The sequence below is a fragment of the Mus caroli genome, chromosome 4, assembly GCF_900094665.2.
Source record: "Mus caroli chromosome 4, CAROLI_EIJ_v1.1, whole genome shotgun sequence".
NCBI classification, from domain to species: domain Eukaryota; kingdom Metazoa; phylum Chordata; class Mammalia; order Rodentia; family Muridae; genus Mus; species Mus caroli.
This window is the reverse complement of record NC_034573.1, coordinates 43492536-43508205: the sequence shown is the minus strand read 5'-3', so window position 1 is coordinate 43508205 and position 15670 is coordinate 43492536. Positions and strand designations below refer to the sequence as shown.

Sequence of the window (15670 nt, the reverse complement as noted above, 5' to 3'; positions counted from 1 at the left end):
TCAAACTGGATTTAGAATCTTCTCAAATGTTCAGGTGACTGCAAATCTACCTGAATACAGATAAGATACCCTGGGGGAGTGGGAAGCCTATGCAAGTATAACAGAAGCTAGATGGATGGGGGAGGGGTAAAAGGAGAGGAGGAAAAATCATCAGAGATATCAGCTATTGCAGGAAACACACAGTGTGAAATTGAACACTGAATCCAGGCAAGCAAATTGTGTACCAGAGCAACACCCAATAGTCCCTGAAGAAAGTCACAGACTTCAGACTTGATGCAATACCAGCAATGGCCTGTTTTGTTTGCTGTCATTTATTAGACACGTCTAGAGAAAAGAGAAGAAAGCCGGAATAGCCGGTTTATTATCAGATGCGTTATAAACATATTGCCAAAGGTAGAGGCACTTTGTATTGGTAGAGGGGAGAGCCATCATTCGTGTACATACGCCTGATTACAGAGCAATAGAACATATGATAAGACGCTTGAACATCTAAAGTGAGAAGAAAAGGGATGCACAAGCTTCGTTAACCTTAACAGACAATTTTCCACAACTGACAAAACTAGAAAGTCAAGACCAGAAAAGAAGGTGTCAATAGTACTATGCCTGACAGGAAGCTTTAAAATATGAAACCACTGTAAAACCAAACAGTTGCCCAGCATGTATCTCTCCAAGGCCACAGGGAACACTCCTCAAGACAGGCTTTATTCTGGACTGTTAAAGAAAAGCTCTCCACAGACTTAGTGAACAAAATCTTACCGTAGGTGAGTTTTCTAATCTCAAAAGAACTGGGAATAAAACACTGAAAGAAGCACTACCAACAAAGTTAAAAACACACGTTGTCTCAGTCAGGGTTTCTATTCCTGCACAAACATCACGACCAAGAAGCAAGTTGGGGAGGAAAGGGTCTATTCAGCTTACACTTCCGTACTGCTGTTCATCACCAAAGGAAGTCAGGACTGGAACTCAAGCAGGTCAGAAAGCAGGAGCTGATGCTGAGGCCATGGAGGGATGTTTCTTACTGGCTTGCTTCCCCTGGCTTGCTCAGTTTGCTTTCTTATAGAACCCAAGACTACCAGTCCAGAGATGGTCCCACCCACAAGGGGCCCTCCCATCTTGATTGATTGAGAAAATGCCTTATAGCTGGATCTCATGGAGGCATTTCCTCAACTGAAGCTCCTTTCTCTGTGATAACTCCAGCCTGGGTCAAGTTGACACACAGAACCATCCAGTACACACGTCTAATACATACAAACCAGACAAGCAAATGACAAGAAATTTTCACCTAAATCAGGCAGATATCATAGCCTTTCTTGTAGTTGGTTGTCTTTTTCTGTGATCACCTCAAGGCTCCTGCAAGTGGACACATGTACAAAGAACCCCAGTGACATGAGTTCTGAGTGGCTTCAACAGCAGGAACTTGGCTCAATAGGCTGAGCTCAGGATTGTTTGCCTCTGTAGTAGAAAGCAGCTAGAACATCTGGAAACAAGATGATGATCTCATTTTTGCATCAAATAATTTACTTATGGAATTTCCTCTTTTTAACCCTGTAAACTCGTATGTACCCTGTTACAGAAAGGGTTTTACTGGATATTTTCTATCGGTGCCTTCTAATCTTGCAACTTGTTTCCATCCTGAGTATTTAAGTGATAATGATCAGACAATACAACATTATGATCACCAAAAAAATTCATATTATATGTATATCCAAACTACTCATTTAAGTCCTAGCCTACACTGGCAAACTGACATGGAATAGAAGCAATAAAAATGGCCACAAAGACGTATGGTGGTGAGAGCCCTGGTAAGGCTAGGGTACAAAGCTGGCTGTTTTTTACCTTCTCTTAGTCAGACATGCACAGTTTTTTCCCCCTTCCTTGAGTCATTTCCTATGCTTTCCCTGTGTTGCACATCAGGATTACTCTACCCCAGTGCGTATATTTTTCTCCCTCTCCAGTTATGTCTCCCAGGGGCTTTTGCATTTAAACAGAAGGCGTTTAGAAGATTGAAGCCCATTCAGAAACAGAGAAATAGCTTTCTACACAAACGCTTCCGCAAAAGGCGAGATGCTTTATTAAAATACATCTTTCTTCTTGTGCCCACCTGATGGAATAAAACCTAGGCTTGCATTCCCATTATAAAAGGGACATCATCCTGTTCTCCTGACATGGGAGCCACTCTGCTTTTCCCTCGCTGCCCATCAGTTGGCGCCTTTTGCCTCCACTCCCCCCCTCCGCCCCGCAACCCCCACCCCCAAGCCAGCTTTGGGGGCTGCGGTTGCTCCGCAGCTCTCAGGTCACGTGGCTTGGCAGAGCTAGGGGAGCCCTGCACCGGAGCGAATGCGGGAGGAGGCGAGCCTTCCGCTACTCTCTGCCCGGCGGGGTTCTGCCAAGGCGCCACCACCGAGACCGGCCAGCCTGGGCTACAGCAGCGGTGGCCTCGGCAAGCCAGGACGCAGCTGACGCCTCCACCGGGTAGGTTTCCTGCCGGGCTGGTGTCGCGGAAAAGCGCGCCCGCGAGGGGACGCGATGTGGGAGCGACGGCCAGAGAGGTGAGTGGCGCTCCCGAGGCCTGCGTCCCCCGCCCTGAACCCCGCAGGCTGGCTCGGCCGCGGCCCCGCCCTCGGTGCGTCTGTGGCACCAGGCGGGTCGCCTCGTTCTTTGGCTGTCGCTGGCCGGGCCGTGTTGTCACCAGGCCCGAGGATGCAGTCCGGGAGCCCCACACAGCCCGGCCGCGCGGCCGGCTCGAGTGCTACCCCCTAATGGCTGCCCGGGAGCGGAGGCCCCTCCGTCCGTCCTCGGCGGGGCGCGTCCTCCAGCGAAGGTGACCGGAGGAAGGCGCCCCTCCCGCTCCCGGGAACGCCCGCGCCTGGAACGCCACTGCGAACGGCTCGCAGTCTCGGCCTGAAGGTGGGCAAACTGAGGCCGGTGGGCAGAGGGGACTCCCCAAGGTCAGCGACGGCCCTAGATGCCAAGCTAAGGGTTTTCAGTCACTCTTATTTTCCCCAGAGTGGTAGTTAGGATGGATGGGTGTGTCGCAGCCTTCGCTCAGGTTCTTGTGCCAGGCGTCGCCCGTGCCGCACTGCGTTCGGGAGGTTGTCGCGGGACCTGAACCCCCGCAGGTCACAGTGACCTGGCATCTCCTGCTCGACCCTTGCTCTCCCTGCGGGACCACAATGCGGCTTCAGTGATGATCTCACCATGCGGATTATCAGCAGAAACTGCAGGTGTGGGTGTGCGCGCAAGTGCACACCGGTTTCCCTGAGAGAAATAAACCATGTGTGGGAAATAGTTGTTTTATTGGATGATTTCTAGGGGGTCTTTATGCGCCACATAGCTTATGAGGCCAGAAGAGCAAACAAGGTGCGTCTAACGCTTAATATGATGAGAACCAGAAAAAAGAAATGGAAATGATAAGCATGGAGCGAAAAGAAAAAAAAGAAAAAAGAAAAATATAAACAAAAAAATCTTTTAGGTTGTTGAGATTCTGTTTAGCTTTAAATTTTTCTACATTTGAAGTTTATATTAATAATGTAGTTATTAATAATGTAATTATATTAATAATGGTATGTAGTTTTAATTTGCTTGCCTTTATCCATATGAGCCCATACCTAATTACCTGTGTTTGTCTTGCTCATTTATATGGATGGAACAGTAATTCTTTTCCCCATATTTTAATTAGAGTAGTTTTTCTAATTATAATTCAAAACATTCTTTAAAATACTTTCCTTAGTTTTTTAATGTGTTGATAGTAATCTGACTATCAATTTGTCAAAACTTTGAACTATTTGAACAATTAAATGGTACATTTTGTTGTACTAAATGTGCCTCAATAAAGTTGTTTTTAGACAAGATTGGGGGCATTGAGGGTGGTGTGGCTGTAGACCAAAGTTGTTTTTAAAAGCCAGGAGAATTATACTGGGTCATGAGAAAAAAAATAGGCTTAATAAGATAATAAGACATGCTATAAAGTCTCAGTAATTAAAATAACAAGAGCCATGGCACCAAAATACACACTGGCATAGTGGCCCAGGCTCGCAATCCTAGTGCTAGGGAGGTTGAAGGAAGAGAATCTCTAGTTTCATGCCAGTCTGAGCTTCATAACAAGACCTTGTCTCAATATAATAAATAAGAATTAATAAAACAACAATAATGAAAAGGGACAAACTCACAAATATAAGATATCTAATACACCATAAATGTAGCAATTTAAATTAGGGATTAAAGGGGATTTAGGCTTACTTGCTGCCCTGCTCACCGTCCATGTGTCTGGCACAAGACTCATTGTGGAGTGAAATTTTGAGTACAGGTCACTGAGGTCATACATGTTCTTTGCAGACATGTAGAAAGCCAGCAGGAAACCTTCTCTCATGCCTCGCAGCTCACTTTCATTAAATTATATTCCCTATATGAAATGAAAATGGTCATATTATGTACATTTTCTATAATTTGAATCAACAAATTTATCTTGTCCCATTTATCACTCAGCCCTTCCTATTACGAACAGAATTTAAAGGAGACATTCTTACTGGTTCTAAGAAGCATAACTCATCATTGCTGTCGGGTGTATTACTTGCTATCCCACATCAAAGGGTGTGCCTTGGAATTACCTTGTAAGATTTACCAATTCCTGTGCAAATGCTCATTTATTGAAACCATATTGCTTCCTCTTGGAGTAAACTGATTTGAGATTGTGTTAATTCTCAAAACTTGTTTTGGAAAAAGGACCGCCTCTCTATTAACTGAGACTTTCTGGTAGAAAAGTGTTCTTTTAATGCATTTATTAGTGACTTTTAAAATATCCTTTAGTATAATTTTATGTTTATAGTCTGCCCATGTCTCCAAATTTTTTGTAGGTATTTCATTTTTATTCTAAATGTATTTCTTTTCCACTTTACCTGAGTTTATTTTTTTTAATTCTGTCAATGAAGTTTGATTGATGGGATGAAATAATTTACTTTATGTGTTTTATAAATACATAATGTATGTCTCTTCAGAGGTAACCAGTGGTTCCATGCACACACGCACACACACACTACGTATTGTTTTACGTTGTTACCTACCGAGTCTTAAAAGTGGTTCTTACTGTTTCTGATGGTTTTTCATTTCACTTTCTTGGGCTCAGACGCTCTCATGTTGGGTAAGAGCAGGGATCCTGGATTGACCTTTTTACTACTACATTCCAAAATCTTTGTTAACCACTGCAAGTTTATTCTGCCTTAGCTTGCCCACCTACAAAGTGAATTTAATAACTATTATAGGCATTTTATGCAGATCCACTCAATGCTTAAAAGAGTACCTGTCACATAAATGCTGGGCAAAGTTAGAAATAAGTTTTTCTCTGCCCAGTATGTGACTGGACTGTATGCTGCTCCCAGTTTTATAGCAGAGAAATAAAGAGGGCTATGGTGGCCAAAATACAGTCATTAAATCTCTTCTTGGTATAGAGTACTTACTGTGCCAGGCCTGTGAGGTAAATCAAAGACAAATGACACTGAACCCAGTAAGAAGGGACTTAAGCTGGGTGTGGTGGCGCACGCCTTTAATCCCAGCACTTGGGAGGCAGAGGCAGGCAGATTTATGAGTTCGAGGCCAGCCTGGTCTACAAAATGAGTTTCAGGATAGCCAGGGTTATAAAGAGAAACCTTGTCTCAAAAAACAAGCAAACAAACAAACAAAAAAGAAGGGACTTAAAGGGTTGTTGAGTGAAGGGTTATGAGTAAACTCGTGAAAGGCATCAGGCAACACGGGAAGTGTGTGGGCTTTGAATTTCCTGCTTATGGATTGCTAGAATCTATTTTTCCACCTAAACGGGATTAAATCATATTGCTATCTGAGAGCCAATTGGTCCAAATGGAATCAAGGGTCTAACACGCCCTGGAGTGGGCGGTGAGGGTGTAACAAATCTCTGACAGTAGATATTCTACTCCGTACCTTGGGGTTCGGATCTGTGGACTCAGCTAACTGCAGATCGAAAATCATCCAAGAAATGAAATTTTCTTTACACGAAACATGTTTGTATTAATTCTTTTTTTTTTTTTTTTGAGACAGGGTTTTTCTTTATAGCCCTGGCTGTCCTGGAACTCACTTTGTAGACCAGGCTGGCCTCGAACTCAGAAATCCGCCTGCCTCTGCCTCCCGAGTGCTGCGATTAAAGGCGTGCGCCACCACGCCGGGCTGTTTGTATTAATTCTTATTGTTATTCTTCCCTAAACAAAAACCATAGCGTCCTGAGTTCTGACCAGTATTAGAGCTAATGTAATGTATTTAAGAAGTGCATACTGAGCACATAAAGACCGTGACAGTTTATATAAAGAATCTAAGCACCTTCAGATTTTGGTGTTCTGAGGAGTGAAGTTCTAGAACCAATCCACCTTGGATCCCGAGGGACGGCTGTAAAATCTAAAGCCGAAAGTGACAACTAAATGCTCTGAGGAAGGCCCCAATGTGTAAGGAAAAGGTAGGCAGTTCTGTCAGGGAAACCAGGCTGTTGTTTAGAAGGGACCTGTTTTTCTATGGTTGAGTTGCTGTGTGTAAGGAAAGACTGTGTGCTGTTGGAAAGACTGTCAGAGCTGAATTTTGGGGGGTCTTGGCAAAGCAGTTGGACTGTCCTCTGCAGATACAGGGGAACTGTTATCGACCAGTTCTACAGAAAAGAGTGCTGTACTGACCGTGCTTGAGAGGGTCAGATGGGAAGGGACACTGTCATCATGGTTTGCAGCATCCCGCCCCATGCCTGAGGAAGGACTTCTTTCATCTAAACAGTGTCTCCATCTGAGATTTTTTTAAATTGGTTTTTAAGTTAGCATTCAGAGTATAGTTATGGAAATTTAAAAATACTTTATTATTATTATTATTATTATTATTATTATTATTATTATTTAAGACCTTTATTAACATATGCTTGCAGTTTGTTGGCTTTTTCTTTTTGAAAAAATCAAGTGGTAAACTTGATTACAAGTTAAAAATGAAGTTTTAAAAAAATCTCAACTTGACCAGATATGAAACCATTTAAAAACCGTTAAAGGTGTATTGAGAAAAACCAGGCCCCCCCTTTTTTTTTCTTAAAAAACATGTTTGTCATTACTAAAAAAAGAGACATCTTTAGGTAAAAATAATAATGCTGCATAGATAATGCAGATAGTTCTAATGTTCCTAAGTATAGCCTGCTCAGTTGCTGTCCTAGTTAGGGTTTCACTGCTGTGAGCAGACACCATGACCAAGGCAAGTCTTATAAAGGACAACATTTAATTGAGGCTGACTTACAGGGTCAGAGGTCCATTATCAAGGCGGGACTGTGGCAGCATCCAGGCAGACATGGTGCAGGCAGAGCTGAGAGTTCCACATCTTCATCTGAAAGCTGCTAGACCAACTTTCCTCAGAGCATTTAGCTGTCACTTTCTTTGTCTTTCTTAGTTCTTTGTGTTGGGTTTAGGCCTCGAGGACTTTCCCTTGTCCATCAATTGCCCTTCTTGTTCCACTTTATGACTAGGCAGAATTGTTGGTGAGACTTTATGGCTGTAACTTCTGATGTTGTTATTTGGAGCACAGTCTCACAGCAAAGTTCCTGATCCTCTGGCTCTCACAATTTTTTTTTTCCTGCCTCCTCTTCCACAATGTTGCCTGTGCCTTAGGTGTGGGAATTATTTTGTATGTGTATCCCTTGGGACTGGGCTCCACAACCTGGCATTTTAATTGTCTGTGGTTTTCTGTAACAGTCACCTTCTGTTGCAAAGGGAAGTTTTCTTGATGCCGGTTGGAGATTATACTTATCTGTGGGGGTTAAGGACAAATACTTAGAATGTAGCTAGGTATTATGACTTAGTGAAGTGGTAGTTGTAGGTTCTGATCTGATGCCTGAGTTCACTAGTTATTTTGCCCACCTTCAATATTTATTTCCCTCACCTCCCTAATTAAAGGCCTACCTTTTTACCCATTTACCCAATCATTTGTACCTTGCTCTTCCTCTCTCTATGTCTCTCCCGACTCCCTACCCCAGCTATGCCCCCTCTTTACTTTGTTGGTTTCTCCAGTTACCATAGGGCAGCTAGGAGCCTCAGGTGAGAGAGAAGATAGGATGTCTGTCTTTCTGGATCTGGGTTACCTCACTTAATATGATCTTTCCTAGTTACATCCATTTACCTGCAAAGTTCATGGTGCCATTTTTATTTACAGCTGAACAGTATTCATAGTGTGTGTGTGTGTGTGTGTGTGTGTGTGTGTGTGTGTGTGTGTGTGTACTGCAATTTCATTCTGCCTTTGGTAGTTGAAGAACTTTTCACTTTTCCCCACTTGCTAGATATTGTGAATAGAGGAACAGTGAACATGATCCCTTGGGCACAAGCCAAGGGGTGGTATAGCTGGGTCATAAAGTAGGATTTACTTTTAGCTTTCTTGAGTGTTCTCCACACAAGTTTCCATAATATCTGCACCAGTTTGCAACCCCACCACCAGAGAAAGATGATTCCCTTTACTGTACACTCTCTCCAGCATTATTGTTGGTTGTTTTGTTGATCTTTATTCTGATTGGAGTAAGATGGAATCACAAAGTTGTTTTGATTTGCATTTCCCTAGTTGCTTTGTTTTAGAAGGGATTCCTTAGCCATTTCCCCTCTTCTGAGAGCTCTCTGTTCAGACCCCAGGCCCTGGAATTGGGAAGAGCCTGGAAGGAAGTGAGAAGTAGAAACCTGCTAGGCTCTTAGATTCTGATGCCTGAGAAGTGGTGGTGTCTTTTATGAAGGAGGGTGGACTAGGGGGAGATAGACAGTTCCCAAGTTCTTACTTCCTGACACATAGTGAGGCGTCCTGTCTCCCAAATCCCCTCAGCTCCTTGGCTAAAACACAGTATCTGCTATCACTCTATGAACCTGCTCATAGAAGTCCTAATGCATGCTTTTGTCCCAGCGTCTTTATCCTTTATAGTTTCCTGAGTCCTATACCCAAGATGTGGTGATTAGGTGGAATCTAGCTTAGGGAATGCTGTACCTTGCATTGCAGTACTTACCTCCACAGAGCTGAAACAGTTGTTAACTGCTGACTCAGAAAACCAGTCAGACTACAGTGCCAATGGAGTGTGAGCCTCGGCGGCAGTCTTATGACTGAGTATTGGCTTCTGGAAAAGATGTCAGAGAAATCATCTAAACCAATGGTTTTCAACCTTCCTAATGCTGGAATCCTTTAATATGGCTCATCATGTTATGGTGACCCACCAACCATAAAATTATTTTTGTTGCTACTTCATGTACCTCTCTGTGGCTGTCTCTGTTGCTGTCTCTTCCTCACTCTCCCTCTATCTCTCTTCTCTCATATAAAGAACATTGAAGGTAATTTAAAAGTACCCCAGAATCTAATCCTCTAATGCTTAACAGGCACATTATAGGCATTCACTGTCATGTGCTTTTAATTTCTTCAGAATATTCAGAATAAAGACATTCACTGCTTTTTGCTATAGTCTTATGTACCTAAAGTGTTTGTAACTCCACATACGAAAGCAGAAGCAGCTAAGCACCTTAGTTTTTATAAACCACTGAGTTTGGGGGATCATTTTGGAAGCCTGCTCTGACCCTTCAGTTCCCCATGACTGGGGGACAAAGCTTATGCCCTGTGAGGGTTTGGGGGTTTCTCTGAGCAGATTGTGAGAGCCTTTCTTTTCTTCTGAGGGTCTAGAAACCTGCCTCCGGGTCTTTGTTTCTGACCGTGAGCTTCCCCCTCCCCTTGCTTGAGAGAAGAGTGAGTTTCCCTGCCCCGTGTGCTTTACCCAGTGGATGGCATGTGTAGACTTGATGTGCAGCAGACCAACATGGATGCAAATCTGACTCCGCCTTAGCTTCCCCGACCCAAGAGCCCAGCCCTGGGAGCCATTTCCTCTGCACTTTGATCCATGGGGAGAAACACATTGGGTGCCTGACTCCAGCCTGCTCTCTGTATTTGAATTTCCTACAGTGGAAAAAATTCCTGGGATTAAAGGTCCTCTTTATGTCAATATGGGCACTCCCATTTCTGCGCCACCTGCCGTACCATCATAAGCCATAGCATTTACTGCACACCTGGTATTTTCCAAGCTGATTGTCTTATCTTCTTGCCTTTGTATCTAATTCCATCCTCTGCATGGTCTTTCTCTCTGGGGTAATAACCAGGACAGAAGAGTAATGGGGGCAGGAAACTACCTAAATGGCCCTATTCCCAGAGCTTCTGAACTAGAGGCATGGAATTGCCCCAGTTCCAATATTGGGTGTCCAGCAATAGTGATGAGAGACGAATGAGGCCAGGAGAGGTACCCGTCTGTGATGTACTAAAACTCTGTGGACTTCAGCAGATCAGGGGAAGCAAGAACAAGTTTATAGTATTGTGATGTTCACAAATCACCAAGCCCAGGGTCATATGCTACCAAAAGCTCCTTGCTTCTTTTCCTTTTGGGCTGTTCTCCAGGTCTCTTGACATTACTAAACTCCTTTGACTCACAACTGCGTTCTCAGGACCATTGTCTTCTGTTGCAGACTTGACTCTACTTCTTTGAAATGTGTCACAACATAGAAGAGAGATGTTTGGTGTTCTACATGACTGTAGATGGCAAGTCAGAATAACTACCCTACAGGGAAAAAAAAGTCCAAAAATCATTAGCAGCTGGATACAGTGGTCTACATGTAGCTCACAACACTAAGCAGTGTCGGTGTCGGGAGGGGAGAGGTGAGCAGTTGGGGCAGACTCTCTTCTAGATCCATAGAGGTGCTCTATTCATCTCTTCATCTCCTTTCTTCTTGGCTAGCCCTAGTCATATGACCCCTACCCTGAAGGGCAGCAGCCAGGAAATGAAGCTCAGTGTAAAGGTAGAATGCAGATATGTGAGTGCTGGCAGACAGTACGGCTGAACCTCAGGAGACATGGAGAGCCCTCATCACTTACAAGCTGGACCGCTTTCCTTCAAGTGACTACAAACACTTCTGAGGTGTACTGGCTGGTTTTGTGTCAACTTGACACAAGCTTGCGTTATCACAGAGAAAGGAGCTTCAAGTGGGGAAATACCTCCATGAGATCCAGCTGTCAGGCATTTTTTCAATTAGTGATCAAGGGTGGCGGGCCCCTCTTGGGTGGTGCCATCTTTGGGCAGGCAGTCCTGTGTTCTATAAGAGAGCAAGTTGAGCAAGCCAGTAAAGAGCATCCCTCCATGGCCTCTGCATCAACCTGCTTCCTGACCTACTTGAGTTCCAGTCCTGACTTCCTTTGGCGATGAACAGCAGTGTGGAAGTGTAAGCTGAATAAACCCTTTCCTCCTCAACTTGCTCCTTGGTCATGATGTTTGTGCAGGAATAGAAACCCTGACTAAGACACGAGGCAAGAGTATATTTTTGATGCTATAGCTATCAGTTAGTTTTGCCTTCAGCCTACTGCTCTTATACTGGTTTCATTATTTTTAACTTTGTTGTTTGGTGTGAATCTGTTTTCCATCAGAATGTTAGAATTTCTTGCTCCTCAAATATTACTCGAATTTGCACCCCATTTTTTTCAGTGTGTGGGGTGAGGGTGGGGGTACATGCACATATGCAGTTTGTGTAGGTGTGTATGTACATGTGTGCATGCACACATGCAGATTGAGTGGGTATACATGTACATGTGTGCATGCACACATGCAGATTGTGTAGATGTACATGTACATGTGTGCAAGCACACGTGCAGATTGTGTGGATGTACATGTACATGTGTGCATGCGCATGTAGAGACTAAAATTGGACCTCAAATGTCTCAGACAAGTCAACCTTGCTTTTTTCCCTTTTGATGTGTGTTTATGCGTTTTCCTGTTCATGTATACAAATGTCCCATGGGGGATTGCACGGGTCAGAAGACAAACTAATATCAGACCTTCTCTTCTGTCTTGTTTGAGATGGTTTCACAGCTGCCCACACCAGACTTGCTGGCTCCAAGCTTACAGAAATTCTGTTTGTGCCTCCCTTCTCCCCATAGGAACACTGGCATTAAAAGCAAATGCCACCTGGGCCAGCTTTCATGTGGGATTTGAACTCAGGGCATTATGCTTACACAGCAAGCACTCTTTTCTATTATGCTACTTTTCCAACCTCTAACTCTGCTTTTAATCTAGGATGTCTGCACTGGCAGGGAATTTGAGCAGCAGGCTAAGCTGGCTAGCCAGTGAGCTCCGGGAGCTGCTCGTCTCTGTCTCCACCTCCCCGGGGTAGGATTATAAGGATGTGCTTCTATATAAAGTTCTGGGGAAGAGGCTGGTCTTCAGGTTTAAACTGGGGTTCTCTGTTTGCAAAGCAAGACTCTAGCTTCACGGGACATATTTTAATGACACTTTTATTCTGTGTAATTTTTCTCTCTGGCATATTTCTTAATACCTGTAATAAAACCACAAAACAGATTATTTTATTTTAGAGCCGAAGAATCCAGGACATGGAGAGGTGAAGTGACTTCCGGAGTTCACACCTCACACTCATTTTCTGAGGCATCATGTCCCAAGACGTTCCTTTCTGGACCAGGCTGTTAGTCCACAGTTTGCTTGCATAACGAAGATACTAATTCCTACTGGTTCTAATGATAGCCCTATCAAAATAAATTAGGAGGACAATCAGAATTAAATGATTAGACTAAACGAGATTAGAGAAATCAAAGATGACATTAACTAACAGGCGCCACCAACTGTTCCCTCCCTCCCACACCATTGGCATATGCAGAAAAGGAAGAAATTGCACGGTCAAGCACTATGCATTTATGCTGCAGCTTACTCAAACTCTGTATTTCTTCTGTGTGGAGCCTTGGGTTTTTCCGTTTGGTTGGTTTTTGTTTTGTGGCCCTGTGTTAACACCCACGTCTTTGTAGCAAGTGAATCAAAATAATAGTTTTACCAACTGCTGGTTATTTTATGACACACTGTGAAGTTAATGTCACATCCTTAGGCATGGAGAGTTGGTTGAATGCACTGGGTACCTCTAATCATAAACAGGGTGAGCATGGCAAGGCTCACTTCACTGGTGGACAGAATGCAAGAAAACAATCACTGCAGAAAATTATTTTCAAGTCTCTAGTGGCTACATGACCTTGAACTGGAACTTCTGATTCAGTGTGTGCTGGGCTGCATTGTTGGAAGTTTTTGAAGTATTGTTTTCTGATTCTACCTTTTCTCCTTAGGTTTGACTTAATGCTTCTGGCCTGAGATCCAGGATGGTTGGTTCTTGGGACCAGACATGACCAAAAGTTGACACCATGACCACGTCAACCTCTCCAGCTGCCATGCTTCTCCGGAGGCTTCGGCGACTCTCCTGGGGCAGCACAGCTGTGCAGCTCTTCATTCTAACCGTGGTGACATTTGGCTTACTGGCCCCGCTGGCCTGCCACCGGCTCCTCCACTCATATTTCTATCTGCGTCATTGGCATCTAAACCAGATGAGCCAGGACTTCCTGCAGCAGAGCCTGAAGGAGGGGGAAGCTGCCCTTCACTACTTTGAAGAGCTGCCCTCTGCCAATGGGTCTGTGCCCATCGTCTGGCAGGCCACCCCCCGTCCCTGGCTGGTGATTACCATAATCACTGTGGATAGGCAGCCTGGCTTTCATTATGTCTTACAGGTAGTATCCCAGTTCCATCGGCTTCTGCAGCAGTGCGGCCCCCAGTGTGAAGGGTACCAGCTCTTCCTGTGCAATGTGGAACGGAGTGTGAGCCATTTTGATGCTAAGCTGCTCTCTAAGTACGTCCCTGTGGCCAACCGCTACGAGGGCACCGAAGACGATTACGGTGATGACCCTTCAACTAACTCATTTGAGAAAGAGAAGCAAGACTATGTGTATTGCCTGGAGTCATCGCTGCAGACCTACAATCCAGACTATGTCCTGATGGTGGAGGATGATGCTATTCCCGAAGAACAGATCTTCCCAGTATTGGAGCACCTCCTGCGTGCTCGCTTCTCTGAGCCACACCTCCAAGATGCCCTGTATCTAAAGCTCTATCACCCAGAGAGGCTACAGCACTACATCAACCCAGAGCCTATGCGGATCCTGGAGTGGGTTGGCGTGGGCATGCTGCTGGGGCCTGTGCTAACCTGGATCTACATGAGGTTTGCCTGCCGCCCAGGCTTCAGCTGGCCTGTCATGCTTTTCTTCTGTCTGTACAGCATGGGGCTGGTGGAACTGGTGGGCCGACACTATTTTCTGGAACTGCGGCGCCTGAGTCCCTCCTTGTACAGTGTGGTTCCTGCCTCTCAGTGTTGCACCCCGGCTATGCTCTTCCCTGCCCCTGCTGCCCGCAGGACCCTCACCTACCTGTCCCAGGTGTACTGCCACAAGGGCTTTGGCAAAGACATGGCACTGTACTCTCTGCTGAGAGCCAAGGGGGAGAGGGCCTATGTGGTGGAGCCCAACCTTGTGAAACACATTGGGCTCTTTTCCAGCCTACGGTACAATTTTCATCCCAGCCTACTGTAGGAGTGCCAAGAAATGCTTTTCTGCCATTAGCTATTTCTCTGGGAGAGGCACACACTGGACTCTTTATTTAGATGTGGTTGCTTGCAGATAGTTCATTGTTCGATGTTGCTAGGTGTAAAGGCGCCGGGACAGGGGAGGAACGCATCCGAGTGAAAAGCCCTGACTGGGAAACCTCCAGAAGAAGCAGGAGTTTGCCACAAGTCTGGATCTCTGTCCCTCTACACAGCCACACCGCCTCATGCAGTCTGCCTCTCTCCGTGAGGATGAAAGTCAGTGGTAGTTATCTTCTCTGTGTCTGCAAGTTCTGGTTCGTGACAGAGCCCAGGACTGCCAAAAATCTTGTGCACTGTGCTGCAAGACTTGAGTTAGGATTTTAAGGGTAGAGTATGGTGAACAGTCAGATGCTTTTGAACAAATTCCTTTCCCACGGTTCAAGAACGGATGTGTGCTGAGAATATATGCCCAAAGAAGGCAGGACCATGTTGCCATATTCTATTTGTTTTCCTTGGCCTGGTGTAATAAAAGTGTCAAAGTTGTTCTGTGTCAGTTGTCTTGGAGGCAGTGATCTGGCTCTTCTGTGATATAGTGACTTCTTTTCCCAGTACCTGTTATGTATTCAGAGTAAATGCTATGGATGAAGGCTTTAAGCACAGCAGAATCTCCGTGCACTTTCTGAATAACCCAAGTCGAGTTGCTTCTGTTAAATACACACTTAATGCAGAACATTTCTGTGATAGTGTGATTCCTTGGCAGGTGAATATTTCAGAAGGAGACAGAAGAATGACCTCCATACTAGGAGTGTAGCCTTCTCCCTGCATTTGTTACCTAAAGCTTCACTCTCATTTCACTTTTTACTGGTGACAGTATAGCATAGAAGACCAAGTATGGCCTGCGAAGTGAAAACCTCCTGACTTGTATATTCATGGCTTCAGGGATACTCTCGTGAGAGAATATTTTTACATCTAAAATGTTTTAATTGTATGTGGGAGGAGGCATGTTTATGTGTATGGAAATAGGTTCATGTATCTGGAGGTTATATGGAGGACAGAGGTTGACATCTGGTGTCTTTCTCAATTGTTCTCTGCTGACAGAGGGCCTCACTGAACATAACATTCACCAGTTTGTGCTAGACTGGCTAAGCAGCAAACTCCAGAGAATCCCCTGCCTCTGCTTCCCTGCTACACTGTTGTAGATATGTGGCATTCTGCCTGCGTGCTGGGGAACAAGCTCAGATCCTCATCCT

The 15670-nt window shown here is 44.7% G+C and overlaps 1 protein-coding gene across 4 annotated transcripts; it reads left to right on the top strand.

Moving 5' to 3' along the window:
- Positions 1-2240: 2240 nt before the first annotated feature.
- Tmem246 (transmembrane protein 246) lies at positions 2241-14962 on the top strand. 4 transcript variants are annotated; one of them, XM_021160512.2, is made up of 2 exons: positions 2241-2472; positions 13141-14962. In XM_021160512.2, exon 2 carries the CDS (start codon positions 13216-13218, stop codon positions 14425-14427), a length of 1212 nt encoding a protein of 403 aa, XP_021016171.1. In that variant the 5' UTR covers positions 2241-2472; positions 13141-13215; the 3' UTR covers positions 14428-14962. The 4 variants fall into 4 exon arrangements, with proteins under 4 accessions (XP_021016171.1, XP_021016170.1, XP_029332709.1 ...); XM_021160511.2 differs by having other exon boundaries at positions 2463-2549; XM_029476849.1 differs by lacking the exon at positions 2241-2472 and adding an exon at positions 2631-2907.
- The last annotated feature ends 708 nt before the right edge of the window (positions 14963-15670 follow it).